The sequence below is a fragment of the Hemitrygon akajei genome, chromosome 2 (genome assembly GCF_048418815.1).
Source record: "Hemitrygon akajei chromosome 2, sHemAka1.3, whole genome shotgun sequence".
Taxonomy (NCBI): Eukaryota; Metazoa; Chordata; class Chondrichthyes; order Myliobatiformes; family Dasyatidae; genus Hemitrygon; species Hemitrygon akajei.
Window position 1 is genome coordinate 143643088 of NC_133125.1, and position 18371 is coordinate 143661458.

Genomic DNA, 18371 nt, shown 5'->3' on the forward strand with positions numbered 1-18371 from the left:
CCCCATAAAGGAAATTAACCTTGTTCACTTAGTCTGACGAGAGTGTTGCATCTCAGCAGGAAGGGTTCTGGATTATCTGTTCCTTAGTGTCAAGTCACAAGATTCAACAAGTCTAGCAGTGGCCACAAGCACTGGATGACAGTTTCATTACTACAGGGGCAGGAGCTAGTCAAATAATAGACCCTGTCCTTAAACAGCCTGACTTCTTAAAGAGTCCAGCTGTCATCTTAATTTGATAGTGGATTTTTCTTAATTGAAGCACAAGACCCTGCATATGCTTTGTGCCATTCAAGAAAACGGAGTTTAATAAATGTGTGCACCACAGTCAGAATGCAGACAATGTCTATGGAAATGAATAGACCAAAGGGCCAAAACCTTGACAGTAAATTCTTTTCCATAGATACTGCCTAGCTACGGAGTTCCTCCTAGTGTGTGCAAGTGTTGCTCTGGATTACCAGCAGCTGCAGAATCTCATGTTTAAAAAAAGGTGATCCTTATTGAGAGAAAGTACAAGTTTATTTATTGGAAATAATTCTCTTGCATATATGCATTAAACAAACATACAAAAATGGATTTATCAACCTTGCCTTTTCAAATTGCAGTTTCTTCATTAGTCTGGGAAGCTTTCCGTGCAAGAGCTTAAAGTGCCACTTAGGATGTGTTGTAGAACTTTGCAGTCTTGGTCGAAGGAAATCCATTCTCAACAACCCAAACCAAATGCCCCCCCCCCCCCCACCCCTCTGTTTGTTATCCTTCAGAATGCAACCAGAACAATAAAGGCCAAATCAGCACCAGGACGAGTCCAGATGTGGTCCTCACTGCTCCATTACCATCACAATTCATCACTGCAAAACAAAGAATCAATAGGTTACAGCAGCAATAACACTTGTCCTGCTAAATGTGACAATAGTTCAGGAGCAGATGGTGTTTGTGATGGTCTACAGCTGGGGGAAAGAGTGCAAGCCACAGACACAGGAACGATTTGCTGTTCCACAAAAGGAAATAAGAAAGCAATGGGAAATAAATGTCAATGTTCAAGCCAGGGAGGGAAATGGGGCATTTGATGGCAATTCCATGTTCCATGTGGTGGTGTGGGACGGTTACTAAAGTTGCAGCTGGATCCTGACACTTCTGCAATCTAAAGGTTCTTCAGAAGTCAACGATGAGGCATAGAACTTGTTGCTTATGATAATTTTATTAAGAGCAGAGAAGGAGAGGCAGAAGTAGCGTGGAGAGAGACTAAGGATGGATATCAGCAAATTCCGTCAGAAACTCCATTAATCACAGTTGACCATCAAGATAGTCAAATACAAGTGATGTAACACTCACCACTAACACCCAAGAAGTTTCCAGAAAAAATACACAGGCAACTGGAAAACTCACTGAACAATTACATGTATACAGATGATTATATAAAAATACAAACAACCACAAGAGAGTTAAATTACAAGGAAAATATCAATTCTGCAGCCCAACAACCAAAGAGGAAGAGATTGACAGGACTTTGTGTATAAAAGACTGAGGCATCATCACCTGTAGAGGGCAGAGCAGTTCATCCTTCGGGCTAATGATGTTTATGATTCTTGGCCCAGCCTCTGAAGACAAAATCTGCAGCATTTTCAGTAACTGAAGCCGCAAATGTGAGCAATAAACTGGGCTCAGATTATCCCCTTCCCCACCCACTCTTTTTACAAAACACCCAATGTTGCTTCTATAGAAACACACTCTCCCTTCAGAATACTCTGCACCCGATCCAAGACATCCCGTACGTACCCTGGCACCTGAGAAGCAACACACCATGCACGTATCTCTATCAGGCTGACAGAATGTCCTGTCTGTTCCCCTCGCTATGGAATCCCCTGTGACTACCGTATTCCTCATCTTCCTCTTTCCTTTCCACACCACGGAACCAGGGTCAGTGCCAGAGACCCGATGGCCGTGGTCGTCCTCTGTAAGGTCACACCACTCTACCGCATCCAAAATGAGATAACGATTACTGGGGGGAGGGGGGGAGGCCACAGGGGTGCTCTCTACTCTCTGGGCTCTTCCCCTCACTTCCCTGACCGTCACCCACTTGTCTAACCCCTGCAGCCTCGGCGTGACTAACTCCCTATAGCTCCTCTCTATCTCCTGTTCACTCTCCCTAATAAGCTGTGGATCATCGAGCCATACATTTCCCTGAGAACATCTGTTCCCAATTAATGTTTCCAAGTTCCTGCCTGATAGCTTTATATTTCCCCTTACTCCAATTAAACACTTTCCTAACTTGTCCGTTCCTATCCCTCTCCAATGCTATTATAAAGATAGAACTGGGATCACTATCTCCAAAATGCTCTCCCACTGAGAGACCTGACACCTGACCAGGTTCATTTCCCAATACCAGATCAAGTACAGCCTCTCCTCTTGTAGGATTATGTACATATTGTGTCAAGAAACCTTCCTGATCACACCTAACAAACTCCACCCCATCTAAACCCCTTGCTCTAGGGAGATGCCAATCAATATTTGGGAAATTAAAATCATCCACCATGACAACCCTGTTATTATTACACCTTTCCAGAATCTGTCTCCCTATCTGCTCCTTGATGTCCCTGTTACTATTGGGTGGGCTATAAAAAACACCCAGTCGATTTAATGACCCCTTCCTGTTCCTAACTTCCACCCATAGAGACTCCGTAGACAATCCCTCCATGACTTCCTCCTTTTCTGCAGCCATGACACTACCTCTGATCAACAGTGCCTTGTCCTCACCTCTCTTGCCTCCCTCCCTGTCCTTTCTGAAACCCGGCTCTCTAAGTAACCGTTCCTGTCCCTGAGCCATTGAAGTCTCTGTAATGGCCACAACATCATAGCTCCAAGTACTGATCCACGCTCTAAGCTCATCCGCTTTCTGCATGATGCTTCTTGCATTAAAATAGACACATCTTAAACCATCGGTTTGAGAGTGACCTCTCTAACACCTGCCTATCCTCCCTCTCGCACTGTCTCCAAGCTTTCTCTATTTGTGAACCAACAGCCCCTTCCTCTGTCTCTTCAGTTCGGTTCCCACCCCCCAGCAATTCTAGCTTAAACTCTCCCCAGTAGCCTTTGCAAACCTCTCCGCCAGGATATTAGTCCCTCTGGGATTCAAGTGCAACCCGTCCATTTTGTACAGGTCACGCCTGCCCCAAAAGAGGACCCAATGATCCAGAAATCTGATTCCCTGCCCCCATTCCCATCCCTCAGCCACGCATTTATCCTCCACCTCATTCTATTCCTATACTCACTGTTGTGTGGCACAGGCAGTAAAATCGAGATTACTACCTTTGAGGTCCTGCTTCTCAACTTCCTTCCTAACTCCCTGTAGTCTGTTTTCAGGACCTCCTCCCTTTTCCTACCTATGTCATTGGTACTAATATGTACCACGACCTCTGGCTATCTACCTTCCCACTTCAGGATATCGTGGACGCGATCAGAAACATCCCGGACCCTGGTGCCTGGGAGGCAAACTACCATCTGTGTTTCTTTCCTGTGCCCACAGACTCGCCTATCTGACCCCCTGACTATAGAGTTCCCTATCACTGCTGCCATCCTCTTCCTTTCCCTACCCTTCTGAGCCACAGGGCCGGACTCTGTGCCGGAGGCACGGCCACTGTCGCTTCCCCCAGGTAGGCTGTTCCCCCACCCCCCCCCCCCACAACAGTACTCAAGCAGGAGTACTTATTGTCAAGGGGGACAGCCACAGGGGTATTCTCTAGTATCTGACTATTGCCCCTTCCCTCTCCTGACTGTGACCCACTTATCTGTCTCCCGAGACCCCGGTGTGACTACCTGCCTATAGCTCCACTCTACCATCTCCTCACTCTTCCTGACCGGACGAAGGTCATCGAGCTGCAGCTCCAGTTCCCTAACACGGTCCCTATGGAGCTGCAGCTCGATGCACCTGACGCAGATGTGGCCGTCCGGGAGGCTGGGAGTCTCCCGGACTACCCAAGCTGCAGCTCGATGCACCTGACGCAGATGTGGCCGTCCGGGAGGCTGGGAGTCTCCCGGACTACCCACATCTGACACCCAGTACAGAACACCGGCCTCACAGACAGACTTCCTGTTTCTATTCTTCACCAGTAACCTACCCCCCCTGGACCCGTTATTGCCGAGGCCCTGTTGAGCCAAAGCCCTCCTACTCTGTCTACCTCTACTCAAACACCCACTCCTTCTCAACTTTTTACGCTGGTCTAACTCGCTGATGTCCACGCGGTCTTTGGATTGTGGGGAGTCACCAGAGCACCCAGACAGTTACTCACAAACTCCTTACAGGCAGCGGTGGGAATTAAACCCTGATTATATAGCTGGCACTGTATCGCACTGTATTACCGTGGCACTGCCGAACTAAGCCGATTACATTACAGCAACCCTTAGAAACCAGTGTTACTGGATCAAGGACTTAAGTTAGGAGGAAGGGGATGTTAGAACCACTGCATCATTCTTCACCAACACTCGAAGAATTACCCAGGGACAGGTGGCCCACACTGCAGGACAAAGTTTGCCATCACAACACAGATTTTGGCAATGAAACTTTTACTTTTGTTCAAACTCTGTTCGAGGTTCCTTCCACTCAAAAGCCACTAGTTTTGTTGAAGAATTAATAATGATTACTTACTGATTTCATTAGAAGTTACCCCAAGCCAGTAAACAGATCGGCCTTGGGCCACAGTTGCTCTGCAAGAGAAAGCATGAATTATTGCAAACGTTCTCTGTGGAGAAGCGGTTCACTGAACCAACCTGTGCTTCCCCAAGGCCATTGTGTCAGGGATGAATGCTGCCAAGCAACCTCCCAGGAAGGTCAAAACAAAACTCCAGCGACACAGCACCTCAGACACGCAACTCCATCGCAAGCAAATAGCCTTCCCACCCATCGTGGAAATCTTCAAAAGTCAGCACACACAAAATGCTGGAGGAACTCAGCAGGTCAAGCAACATCTATGGAAATGAATAAATAATTGGCGTTTCGGGCCGAGACCCTTCATCTATACTGGAAAATTAGGGGGAAGATGCCAGAATAAAAAAAGGTGGGCAGGAGCTAAGCTGGAAGTTGATAGGTGAAGCCATATGGGTGGGAAAGGTCAAGGGCTGGAGAGGAAGGAATCTGATAGGAGAGCAGAGTGGACCATAGGAGAAAGGGAAGGAGGAGGTAATAGGCAAGTGAGAAGTGGGCAGAGTGGTAAATAGAGGAACTGCGGTGGGGGGGGGGGGGGGGGGGTGGATGGAATTATTTTTACCAGAAGGAGAAATCGATTTTCATGCCTTCAGGTTGGAGGCTGCCCAGAAGGTTCTGCTCCTCCACCCCGAGGGCAGCTTCAGCTTGGCACAAGAGAGCCATGGACCGAACAAATGGGAATGGGAATCAAGACTCAAAATGTTTGGCCAAGGCAGCATTGATCACGATGGACCCCCACCACCCAGGACACATCCTCTTCTCATTGTTACCATCAGAAAGGAGGTACGTGAGCCTGAACACACACACAACATTTTAGGAAGAATTTCTTCCCCTCTGCCATCAGACCCATGAAAATTGTCTCATTCTTCTGCTGTACTTTTGCACATCTTATTTAGCTTTTAAATATACAATGGATTCCAGTTATTTTGACTGTCAGTTAATCGGGGCAACCAGTTATTTGGGGCAACTCTGAGAAAACAAAAAACTAATTGAGCAGGAGACTGCTACTGAACAGGTTCTAACTAGTATCAGTTTTGCACAGTTGTTTGGACATCAGACCTGCACCTTGCTTAGAGCAAAATGTTTTTAAAATAGCATCAGCTGTGTGTGTTTGTGTTCAAAAAGTAGTGATCTTCGTCACTGATAAATGGCGAGAAATAAGCAGTTAAGACAAATTAGAACAGTTTTGCTCACTGCGGTTTCAAACGTTCAGGCTTGGCCAGAAACAGCAGAGCATGGAAATGAAATGATTTCACAAGTCAGGAACCACGGGGAATTTAACAGTATTGACAATCATCTTGAAAGTTACAATGGAAATGAAAATTTGGAGGACACAGCCATTGACACAATTGCATGAAGGCAGACAATTATCTGCACTAGGTGTCTGCATTGAGTTTGTTTACTGTGCGCACTGGATGAATTCCCCCTATGATAACTATTAGGAACTAATACAGTTTTATAGCACTGTAGTAATATTGGTGGCATTCTGATTTGTTCTGTATTTCATTTAAACACCTAATTTCTTACTCAGTTTGGTTTTTTTTAAAACCTTTTTAACTATTTCCATGAAATTTTCACTAATTGGGGCAGCCAATTAATTGGGCCAAAATGTACTGGTCCCAATCTGTCCCAGTTAACTGGAATCCACTACATTTCTTATTGCAAGTTCTCTATGTTCTGCACTGTATTGATGCCAAAAAAACAACACATTTCACAACCTATGTCAGTGATAATAAGCTAGTTCTGAAAAGTGGGAGGAATCTGGAACACCTACAGCCCCCACTCAGCCCCAAGGAGAAGGTACAAACTCCAAACACTGATCTGGTTCTCCGGCAGTGTTGCCGGCGTTGGGCAGCTATGCAGCCACCGAGCTGCCTTCATTGTTTAAAGAAGAGGAAGGAATAGACTGAGTAATCACAGACTAGTCAGCCTGATGGCTTTGTGGCCGGGGTTGCAGACAATGCGAGGGCAGGTGGAGGGCAGGTAGTGTTGAGGAAGCAGAGAGACTGCAGAAGGACTTGCAAAGTGGTGGCAGATGGAATATAGCATAGGGGAAGTTCTTCAGCCAGAGAGGGGTGAATCTGTGGAATTTTTTTTTCCCACCGACCGCTTTAAATATACTCAATGACTTGGTTTCCACAGCAGAGGTTGATAGGTTCTTGTTTAGTCAAGACATCAAAGGCTACAGGGAGAAGGCAGGAGAGTGGGGTTGAATCAGCCGTGAGCAGACTAGATGGGCTGAGTGGCTTAATTTTGCTCCTCGATCTTGTGGTCTTATGACGTCGCTCGAGGGGCAACTGTTGGAATAAAATCTGGAGGAGGGCCAAGAAGTTGTCTGCCCAAGAAATTTTATTCTAGACGTTACAGATTGCATGACACATGGGGTTTCACACCTGAGGCCGAGCTCGGTGCATGAGATGATGTGGCACTCTGGAGGAGGAGATGTGGAAAATGAGGGGAGGGGGCATTGGTCAGTCTGCCATCAGCTAGACCAGTTAGATTCTCACAGTAGGATGTCCGTCTGCTGCCCAGTGAGACCATTGGCCAGCTGCTTAATATTATTTCACCTGCTGCTGTTTTATTAATGCAGCTTCAACCATTCATAACATACTTACGTAAACATGACCTTTATACACTCTCCTGAAGGTGGATTCCAGGTGTAGACGACGTCGCTGTCTTTCTCAGACGTGTTTGCGTGAGTCATTGCACTGTTTTGCACGTTGAAGCACTGGTGATGGTATGCAAGGGGTTAATACATACAGAAGGAGCATCTCAAGACTGCCCTGAAAGGCAGTTCCTTCATTTTTCAGCTTAAGACATTTTAACTGAGGCAGTATTTGTGTACAGAAGGCAAATATCGTACTGCTATGAGACAAGCCCTATTGAGACCACTCCTGGAGTAGCATGCTCTGCTCCCTGTAACACATATATGTCAAACTCAAGGCCCGCGGTGGAATTGTCTTTGGCCCGCGAGATAATATCTAATTACTATTAAAGCTGGCCCCAGTAATCAAAGCACCTATGGCATATGATATGGCTAATGCTGAGTTTATTCAGGTACCAGGTTTTCAGGGTTTTTAGTGTTTATTCGGCAGTCTTCTTCATAAGAAACGGAATTTGTAAAGTGAAACACTTTGTCGTTATAGCAGAGACTGAGACACATGAGAGCAGGCTGAAAAAACGGAGGCAACGAAAGCTGCGTTCGCACGCGTCCGACTGATCCGGCCCGCATGAAGCTGCATTTTGCTCAATCCGGCCCGTGACCTAAAATGAGTTTGACACCCCTGCTACTTGCTATAGAAGGAGCACAGCAAAAATTCTACGAACACGCTTCTATACTGGGGGAGGGGTTGTCTATCTTGAGGAGAGACTAAAGTGGCTTTAGGCTTCAGAAAAATGAAAGGTGATCCCACAATAACCTACAATATTAATGGTGCTCAAAAGTGTGGCCACAGAAAATATACTCAGTGACCACTTCCTGCAAATAATGCAAATATCAGCCAATCAGCTGGCAGCAACTTGATGCATAAAAGCATGCAGACATGATCAAGAGGTTCAGTTGTTGTTCAGACCAAACATCAGAATGGGGAAGAAATGTGATTTAAGTGACTTTGACCATGGAATGATTGTTGGTGCCAAAAGGTGTGGTTCGAGAACCTCAGAAACTAGTGATCTCCTGAGACTTTTAAGAACAACAGCCTCTAAATTTTACAGAGAATGGTGTGAAAAACAATAAAAACATCCAGTGAGCAGCAGTTCTGTGGACAAAAGCACCCTGTTAATGAGAGAGGTCAGAGGAGAATGGCCAGACTGATTCAAGCTGACAGGAAGGCGACAGAAACTCAAAGAACAACAGTGGTGTGAAGAACATCTCAGGATGCATAACACGTCAAACCTTGGAGTGGATGGGCTACAGCAGAAGACCACAAACATAAACTTGGTGGCCACTTTATTAGCTACAGGAGGATCCTCATAAAATGGCCACTGGGTCTAGTTCTAGCTGGGTGGAGCATCTATAACCAGACTAAAATGAGGAGCATTTGGTGGAGCTACGTTGGTGTTCTTTGCCCAAGACAGCAGTGAAGTCTCACACACTGACTGCACTCAGAATGGAGATTGGTAGGTGTCTGTTAATGGAAGAATTAGGGGATGCAGTGGGGCAAGAAAATCAGGTCAGTTTATTATTGGTGAAAAGAGCTACAGTAAAGAGATCCGGCTGCCATTCAGACAGATTCAGATAGCAACACGCACAAAATATTAGAGGAATTCAGTAGGTCAGGCAGCATCTATCGAAAAGAGTAAACGGCCAACGTTTCCGGCTGAGACCTTGATCGGGACTGAAAAGGAAGGGGAGAACTCAGTAAGATGGGGGGTGGGGGGGGGCAGGGAGGAAGAATTACAAGACAGCTGGTATTTAGGTGAAACTGGCATCATTCCATTCTTACATAAAGTGAGGTAGTAAAAAAGAGAAGTGGAATGCAGAATATAGTGTTTCAATGACAGAGGAAATGCTCCACACGCAGAGAAACTGCCAGGGTAGCCTGACAGACCAAGAATTCACCTTTAATGCATCAGAGGTCCGGTCAAGAGTGGGGTAGATTTCTTTATATTAGCTTAATACTATATGATTTTGACAGTGTGTATTCCTTTCTTAGTACTGTTATTGAAATATGTATTTGAGATAACCTCTCCTCTGATTTGTATTTATCCTTATTCTTTTAAATCAAAAAAAAATTGAAAATGAAAATTTTAAGAAAAGGGAAAAAAAGAGTGGAGTAGAAGCTGTCCTTGAACCCTGTGGAATGTGTTCTCAACCACTTGCATCTTCTGCCTGACAGGAGAAACAACAATAGCTGCGGTGAGAAGCGTCCATGGATACATTGGCAGCCTTCCTAAGGCAGCAGGAAGTATAAATGAGTTAGTGGAGGGGAGAATGGCTTGTACAATGGACTGGGCTGCATTCACAATGACAGAGCAGGCTCAAGGGCCAGATAGCCTAGGTCCGCCTCTATATCTTATGTTCCTATGGCAATGCCCAGGTAACATGAGGTGTAGCTCCAGCCAAGAGACAGAGCAAAGCTCAGCATACAGCACCCCATAAGGATCCATGCTTATTTCCTCCCTTCCCACAGGCCTCACTTCCGTAAGATGGTCCACCCTCACATCTAGAACCTCATGAGGGCGAGGACTCCCCTAACCTCAGGACTGCTCTGTACCATTTCCTTCATTCCACCGGGGAAGTCATTGAAGCTGTACGCTTCTGTGCCAGTCCACAGGTGCAAGCAGACAAGTCGGGGCCACTCACTGCCACTGGACATTTGCCCAGAGTGAAGGCACTCATAAACCACCCAAGAAACTCCTTGCCAGGAGCACCGAGGAGCCTCCAGTTTCCCGAGAGGACACTCTCCCCGCAGGGGATGAGATCTGCCAGCTTAGAGTCTTTCACAGGGAAACCCCTACCTCAGGATCACTTACAGATGGCAGCACATCGGCAACTCTCCCTGACAACTGATGTTCTGTACTTGCACCTTCAGGGCTGCTTGATAGGTTCTCAGCTGCAAGAAAGTCAAATGGACTTTTTCCAGCACCATCGTTGTTTCCCAAGCATTAGATGTTGCACAAGGAGCAGACCAAGTTCTCAGCCAGTTTCCTCATTAGGAGAGCCTATGCCTCAATAACTGCATCTTCCCAGAATTAAATTAGCCAATACCTTGGGGAAAATGACCAAAGGTATACATGGTTATCCTGGATATCATCCAGAACCCTGGTATTACAGTGTAATCTCAAACTAATACAACATTCTAGTTCCTGTTGGATTTCCTCAGAAATGACCAATAGTCCTTCCTTCTTAACAGAAAAAGTTCCCCTACCCCCATTTCAAATAATTAACACCTCTCCAGAGATCAAGGACACAGTGCAATGTTGTACCAATATTTTCGGCCCAAGATATTGCGCCAACCTTTTAACCATGATCAAGATCAATGTAATGGTTCCCTCCTGCATTGCCCTCCATTTTTCTTCACCTATGTGTCCCTCTTAAGAGTCTTTTAAGTGACCCTTATGTATGTGTGTTACAGGGTGGGGACAAGGGTGCTGGGAGAGGACTCACAAGCAGGACACAAACACGTCCTTCTTAGGTACAATAAAATAGCGTTTATTACTCGCTACACAGAAAAATCGGGAAATCAAGGAGGACGAAGAGGAATACGAACCTCGGACTAGGGACTTGGATCACCGCGGACCTTGGACTTGGAAACTGGGAACTGAGGTTGCTGTGGCCATGACTTGGACAGGGGGAACATGGACAGCCGCGGCCATGACTGGGACTTTGGGGACTGGGACCGCCGCGGACCTTGGACTAGAAGACTAGGACCTTGATTCATCGCAGCCAGAAAACATGGACACCATGGATCGCCGCAGCCAGAAACGTGGACACCAAAACACAGGACAGGAACATCGAACCAGGACTCAGCCTTCATATCAGGCACCGAGCGGGGACTCTTCTTCAAGGGGTAGACACGGACAATGGGCATGAATGTCGAGACAGGACTCCGCCTTCCACTCAGGCACCGAGCCAGGACTCTTCGAGGGGTAGACACGGACAATGGGCATGAATGTCGAGACAGGACTCCGCCTTCCACTCAGGCACCGAGCCAGGACTCTTCGAGGGGTAGACATGGACAATGGGCACGAACGTCGAGTCAGGACTCCGCCTTCCACTCACCCCTGGTAGAGTGACCTTGCCCGGACCCACTCTGGTGACGGAAGGTGAATTGCTGGTACTCCGATGCGGGCTGGATCACTCTGGCTTGTCGTAGCGGCGGCGGCTTGCGAAGGCTTCTAACACTCTCGCCCCGAATGGCTAAAGCCAACGGCTTATAAGCTGCCGGTTTGGGTCGAGAGTAGATCACCTTAATTGCCAAGCTCCAGGGACACGTGAAACGGAATTAGAAGGGAACAAAGAGTCAATGGTCCGGATCATAACGCAACCCAACTAAATTTAAAGGGGAACCAATCCGGATCATGACAATGTGCCTTTACCACCACCCTAGCAGTGTGTTTCACAGACCAATCACTCTCTGTGTAAAGATTCTACCTCCTACATCCCCCATACTTCCCTCCAATCACCTTAAAATTATGTCCTCGTGTATTAGCCATTGCTACACTAGGAAGAAGGCATTGGTTGTCCTCTTATCATCTTGTACACCACTATCAAGTCATTTCTTATCCTTCTTCACTCCAAAGAAAAAAACCCCAGCTCACTCAGCTTTTCCTCATAAGACCTGCTCTCTAATCTCTAAACCTAAAACCGAAGACAGAACTGAATAGAAGAATGCAGAGGAGGGGAATGAGATGCAGAAAAGCAAAACATTTTTCCAAATCCCACCATCAATTAACAACCTAAAACCAAGGTCACAACCTAGTTCTTCTGCTGTGCAAGACAGTTTGATTACTAATTACAATTTCATTATATTTAACTCTCAGACTGCACTTTCAAAGGATATTTAGTACTCAAATTCAGTTCACAAAGTGTTTGAATATGCCTTTAGAGATCCAGGTCCTTCGAAGCAGGTGTGACATCTCATTCCCTGTCCCACTCACTGTCTGGAATTCAGTCTCCAGGCCCACTAAACCTAGCAGCCAGGGTGATTGCAACCATAGTTACTCCTTACTTCACTTCAGTCAGTCCACAACTCCACATCCTTTTCCGAAGTGTTAATAAAGTTCCAAAACTAACCTGTACACTACCCTGCTATTCTGTTAACATGTCCACCCCCCAACCATTGCTTTGATATGGGGGGGGGAGGGTAGAAAAAGCACAAATTGGTCAAAATCTAAGGCAAGAAACTCTTTTGCACAGCCTTTTAAAAAATCTTTCATTAATGGAGTGATATCCATGGCACCAAGATAATAAACTGTTCATACCGCAATTGTTTTTGTATTTGCTGGAGGAGAACTCCACGTACCAACTGCCGTACTCTCATTGGGCTTTCGAGCTTGGAGCAGGAGCCCTTTGTAAATTGGGCCCATTATTCTCACTGTAAAAGAACGAGATTTCATTTTTATATGCAACTTCCTTATAATTTAAACAAGCACACTCAGGCAGGCAGTTGAAAGGAATAAGAAAGCTGTGTTTATTCAGTGAAGAGTGATTGGACTTATGAACTGGGCACACCAGAATGCAGATCTTAACTTCTTTTATCAAGCAATTGATTTTCAGTCTCAAGATATAGAACCTCAAGGAAATGTACAAAGGTGACACTAGTAATGCAATCCAGAAAGACCCAAGTCTTAACTAAAATAAACACAAAGATAAGAGCATGGAATAACTTGGAGAGGTTGCTGGAGCCTTTAAACACCAGTGGACCCAATGGGTCAAAGGCTGAGAGATGGAATAGTGCATCTCAGATCATTTATAAACATAGAAACAGGCTCTTCAGCTCACCGTGTCTGTACTGACAATCATCCCTATCTATACCAATCCCACTTGCCTGCATTAATTCCACATCCATCTATACCTTGTTCATTTAAGTACAATTTAAATGTTGTTACTGTTCCTATCTCCTCTGGCAGCTCACTTATACCAACTACTCAACTAAGTGCTGTTACGGAGTACCTCTATTTCTTTAGGAGTTTGCAGAGAATTAGCATGGCATCTGAATTTTGACTAACTCTTATAGATTGGCTGCATCACAGCCTGGTATGGAAATACTAAGATTCCTCCAGGAAGTCAGAAAGCTGTGGATTCAGCCCAGTCCATCACTGGTAAAGCCCTCCCCCACCACGGAGCACACCGACCTGAAACGCTGGTAGGAAAGCAGCCTCCATCATCAGGGATTTCTCCCACATCCCCCCCCTCCCCTCACCCCCCAAACCAGGCCATGTACTCTTCTGGCTGCTGCCATCAGGAAGAAGGTACAAGAGCCTCAGGACTCTCACCACCAGGTTCAAGAACAGTTACTACCTCTGAACCATCAGGCTTTCAAACGAAAAGGGACAACTTCATTTGCCCCGTCATTGAAATGTTCCCACGACCAATGGACTCTTCATCTCATGTTCTTGTTATTTATTGCTACTCATTTATATTTGCATTTGCAGTTGTTTTCTGCACGCTGGTCTTTCATTGATTCTGTTATTGTTACTATTTCATTGATTTGTTGAGTATGCCCACAGGAAAAAAAAAATCTCGGGGTTGTATATGATGTTTACTTTGATAATTATAATTTACTTTTGTTTTGAAATACTCTGTGTGAAAGACTTACCCTCAGAATGCCTTTAAACATATGCTCTCCGGTTTTAGACAACCCCACTCCTCCCCACCAGGTTGTGGCGACGTACCCGATTCCTGCATTTCATAATTTCATCTACTTCTATCATGTACCGCCCAGCCAGCCCTCCTTTCTCCGAAGGAGGCGGACGCTTTTGGTTGTCCATCGTGGCGGGGGAAAAAATCTTCGTAAACTCGCCCATGAGTGCATCCCGCCTCGGATCCAAAGGGACAAGGCAGAGAGAAACTGAGGGGTGGGGTCGAGGATAGGAGCGCCTGGGGGGGGGGGTGGGGTGGGGGGCATGCCGGGTGATGATCAACATCGGGAGATATTGACTCCATCACCCCTACCTTACACCTCCTCGGACGGTCACCTCTCTACCCATCGCCACTGTTCGATCCGTCGTCACTTACCCCCTCTCCCAGCCCATCACCCCCTCCCACTCACCTTGCATGGTGCCGTTAACGCTGCTAGCGTTGATGGAGTGCGGTGAAGAGGAATTCTGAGGGACGATATTGTTGTGAACCGGGGCCATGGTGCCGCAGGATGATATCGGCGCGCCATTGGGCAGTGCCAACGCCAGCGGGAGGCAGAGGGCGAGCAGCCCGGGCACAACGCAGCGGAAACCGAGGTTCAGCATCTGGTAACGCGGCTCCGTCTGTGGCCGCTCCCAGTGGTATCTGCTCTTATAGGGACGATACGGAACGGGAACTGCGAGGGGTGGGGCAGTACCGGGGAGGTGCCGACAGGAGAGGATGGCGTCCACGGACCTGAGAGAGGAAGCTCCGTACCGCTCTGGGGTCCTGGAGAAGTACTCTTCACACTATGTAGATCATAGGGACATTTGTCCTGCACTCCCGGTTCCTCTGTGGACACCCAACTCCCTGCCCGGAATATTCGTCTTTCCTCCATGTGAACCTTTCTATTACACCTAGTCTCACCGTTTCCAGTCGCGGGTCCTCGAAATATATTCCAATGCCCTGTTGTGAGTGTGCTTTTGCACGCCACGCTTCCACAATCTCTAGAATTTAGAACTTACTTAAATCATACATCCATCCCACAACGCGAGGGAACAAAAATCTTTGCGTTATGACTCCGTTACAGACTTGTGGATTTAAAAGTCTAATGGCTTGTAGAGAGAAGCTGTCCCGTCCTGGCTTTAATGCTGCGATACCGTTTGCCAGACGAAAGCGGCTGAAACAGTTTATGGTTGGGGAGGCTGGTGTCCCCGATGATCTTCTCTCTGCACCTGCTGCTTCTGTGTGGTATCCATGTATTATTTGTAATGAAAGTTGTTCAAAAGCTGTCCAAACCACTCTCCCCCCCCCCCAATAATTCGACTTCCAGAAAAAATACGGATATAATTTTTTACACAACTTTACACTTTCAAAGTTTGCAGTAACATCCTAATTCTTGGTGCAATTGGAGAGAGAGATCTTGTTACCAGTTACAAGTATGATTCTCAATACGTACCAACAGAGGGAATGTCATTACTCAGTCACCTCGCTCTAACAAGTGTTGTGATATCTCCCTCCTTTCAGCCCAACTTCTCAAATGGTTATGGGTAAACAAATACCTTCTTCTTGACTGAATGGATGAGCCATAAGTGTCACCCTTTCCCACTTAAAACTACCGAATTGTAAGTAGTGTTGAGGGAAAGTGAAAAGGGCCCTGAAGATCAGTCTATCAATCCTGGAGTCTCCATGTAATTTACCAGCTTCACTCATCCAGTCTCAGTCAAGCATTGAGTTGGGATATCAAAATTGGGGGAATCTGCCTCATGGTTGAGGCCAATTGAGGTGAAGGACTAAAGTGAGGATTGGGGTCATGGATGGGTTAGGAATGATGTACAGTTGTCTCTATTCTCCAGCTGATCATTTCTAAACTCAAGAATACCCTCCATGTTTCAATCTACCGTTCTGTTTAAGGTTGAGCAACCAAGTAGTGGGAGACACAGGTTTTGTAATGTCTCCCTCCTGCCATCCGAACCTCTTAAGAGGAGGTATACGGAGATGCTGGAATGCAGACCAACAAGCAATGTGCTGGAAAAACTCAAATCAGTGAAACAGTATCTGTGGGAGGGAAAATAATTGTCAATATTTTGTGTGGAAACTATGTCAGGACTCATTGAAATCCAGACACATGATTTCTACCCAAATAACCATTGATTCCCTTCCTCCCACAGATGCTACTGGACCTGCTGAGTTTTTTTTCCACAGTGAATTGAAAATATCAGGAGGAAAGGGAGCAAATCCCACGGAAATGCTGGAAGGTTAGATCCCATGATGCAATGTGCTCCAGTGATTGATCGTTCAGGGTAGCCAACAGCACCACCTAAGCCCATGACCTCTACCATTCAACAAATCAAGAGCACCACAATCTGAAATTTCTCCAAATCACACACCATCGCACTTGGAAATATATCACTGTATATTATTAGTGGTTGGTCTAGTGATCTGAAGGTCACTGGTTCAAGCCTCAGCTGAGGCAGCGTGTTGTGTCCTTGAGCGAGGCATTTAACAACACATTGCTCTGTGACAACACCGGTGCCAAGCTGCTTGGGTCCTGGTGCCCTTCCCTTGGACAACATCGGTGGTGTGGAGAGGGGAGACTTGCAGCATGGGCAACTGCCAGTCTCCCATACAACCCTGCCTAGGCCTGCGCCCTGGGAACTTTCCAAAGCACAAATCCATGGTCTCTCGAGACTAAAAGATGCCTATATATATAATCTCACCGAGTATACTCTCATTGCCCAGTAGCATCACATGAGCAACTCTAGCAGTTGAAGACAGCTCACACTGACCTTCTCAAGGATACTGAAGGTTGGGCAATATATGCTGGTTTTGCCAGTGAAACCTATGTACTGAAAAATCGATATAAAACACTTGATTACAAATAAATTTGATTTGCGGAGTGTTAATCTGACCCATGGGCTGGCTGGTGGTGTAATGGCATCAGCACTAGACTTCGAGGCAGACGGTCCTGAGTTCAAATCCAGCCGGGTCCCAACCTGGGCAGCAGCAGTATCTGCAAGGAAGAAAGGCCTGGCAGTCTACTCCTGTAAAGTGCCACGAAAACCCCTATGGACAATGACTCTATCCATAGGGTCGCCATGAGCTGACAACAACTTGACGGCACTTAGCAACATCAGACCCAATGGATCTGGAGTTGAGCCATGTCACTAGTTGGGAAATATAATAGTATTGAGAGTCTGGAGTGTGATAGAAGCAGGTCTAACAGGAAGTTTAAATAGAAATTACAGGGATATTAAAGTAGGGGCATGGGCACAGGGTTAATTGCAGAGTTCCAACAAATCATGCATGTGATAGACTGTGTGACGACAGCAAGTAATGTTATGGGAATTAAAAGTTCCTCTGTTCTGTTGAAATCAAGAATCAGATTAGATAATCAAACCGTAACTATACTACAGGAGATTGAAGGATAATAACAGAAGCTATTGAGATGATGTGTCAGCACTTCATGAAATTATAAATTATATCAAACTCCCAGAGAAGCAGAAACGGGGTGTGACTATAATTAAATGTATCAGGATAATCATACCTGTGTGGCACTGTGATATCATGTTACCTCCCTCTTGGACACTAAGGTAGCAAGAAAATTAAACAAAGACAAGAAAACAACTGATGGAGAAACTCAGCTGGTGAAGCAGCATCTGAGGGTGAAAGGACCTACCCACATTCCATGTTGAACCACCGCATCAGTCCTCTCATGAGCTCGACCTGCTGAGTTCCTCCACATTCCAGCATCTACAGTCTCATGAGTCTCCAGGAAGTAGATCATAGAACACAGAACAGCAACAGCACGGGGACAGGCCCCTTAACCCACGATAGAAACATAGAAAACCTACAGCACAATACAGGCCCTTCAGCCCACAAAGCTGTGCCGAACATGTTCTTACCTTAGAACCACCTAGGCTTACCTATAGCCCTCTACTTTTCTAAGATCCATGTACCTATCCAGGAGTCTCTTAGAAGACCCTATCATTTCTGCCTCCACCAACGCTGCCGGCAGCCCATTCCACGAACCCACTACTCTCTGCGTAAAAAAACTTACCCCTGACATCTCTGTACCTGCTTCCAAGCACCTTAAAACTATGCCCTCTCATGCTAGCCATTTCTACCCTGGGAAAAGTCTTCTGACTATCCACATGATCAATGCCTCTTATCATCTTGTACACCTCTCATCCTCCATCGCTCCAAGGAGAAAAGGCCGAGTTCACTCAACCTATTCTCATAAGGCATGATTCCCAATCCAGGCAACATCCTTGTAAATCTCCTCTGCACCCTTTCTATGGCTTCCACGTCCTTCCTGTAGTGAGGTGACCAGAACTGAGCACAGTACTCCAAGTAAGGTCTGACCAGGATCCTATATAGCTGCAACATTGC

The 18371-nt window shown here is 46.2% G+C and overlaps 1 protein-coding gene across 1 annotated transcript; it reads right to left on the reverse strand.

Moving 5' to 3' along the window:
- Nucleotides 1–494: 494 nt before the first annotated feature.
- LOC140716322 (putative defense protein 3) lies at nucleotides 495–14721 on the reverse strand. Its single transcript, XM_073028922.1, has 5 exons — nucleotides 14413–14721; nucleotides 12623–12735; nucleotides 7312–7424; nucleotides 4640–4698; nucleotides 495–845 (listed from the first exon to the last, which is right to left on the reverse strand). Exons 1-5 carry the CDS (start codon nucleotides 14603–14605, stop codon nucleotides 748–750), a joined length of 576 nt encoding a protein of 191 aa, XP_072885023.1. The 5' UTR covers nucleotides 14606–14721; the 3' UTR covers nucleotides 495–747.
- Nucleotides 14722–18371: the final 3650 nt, after the last annotated feature.

Coding starts and splice junctions, on each gene's coding strand:
- LOC140716322 (XM_073028922.1), bottom strand. CDS start 14,605: ATGCTGAACCTCGGTTTCCGCTGCGTTGTGCCCGGGCTGCTCGCCCTC. Junction 7,425..12,622: donor CAAATACAAAAACAATTGCG/GTATGAACAGTT, acceptor TACCATCACCAG/TGCTTCAACGTGCAAAACAG. Junction 4,699..7,311: donor TGTATAAAGGTCATGTTTAC/GTAAGTATGTTA, acceptor TTTCTCTTGCAG/AGCAACTGTGGCCCAAGGCC.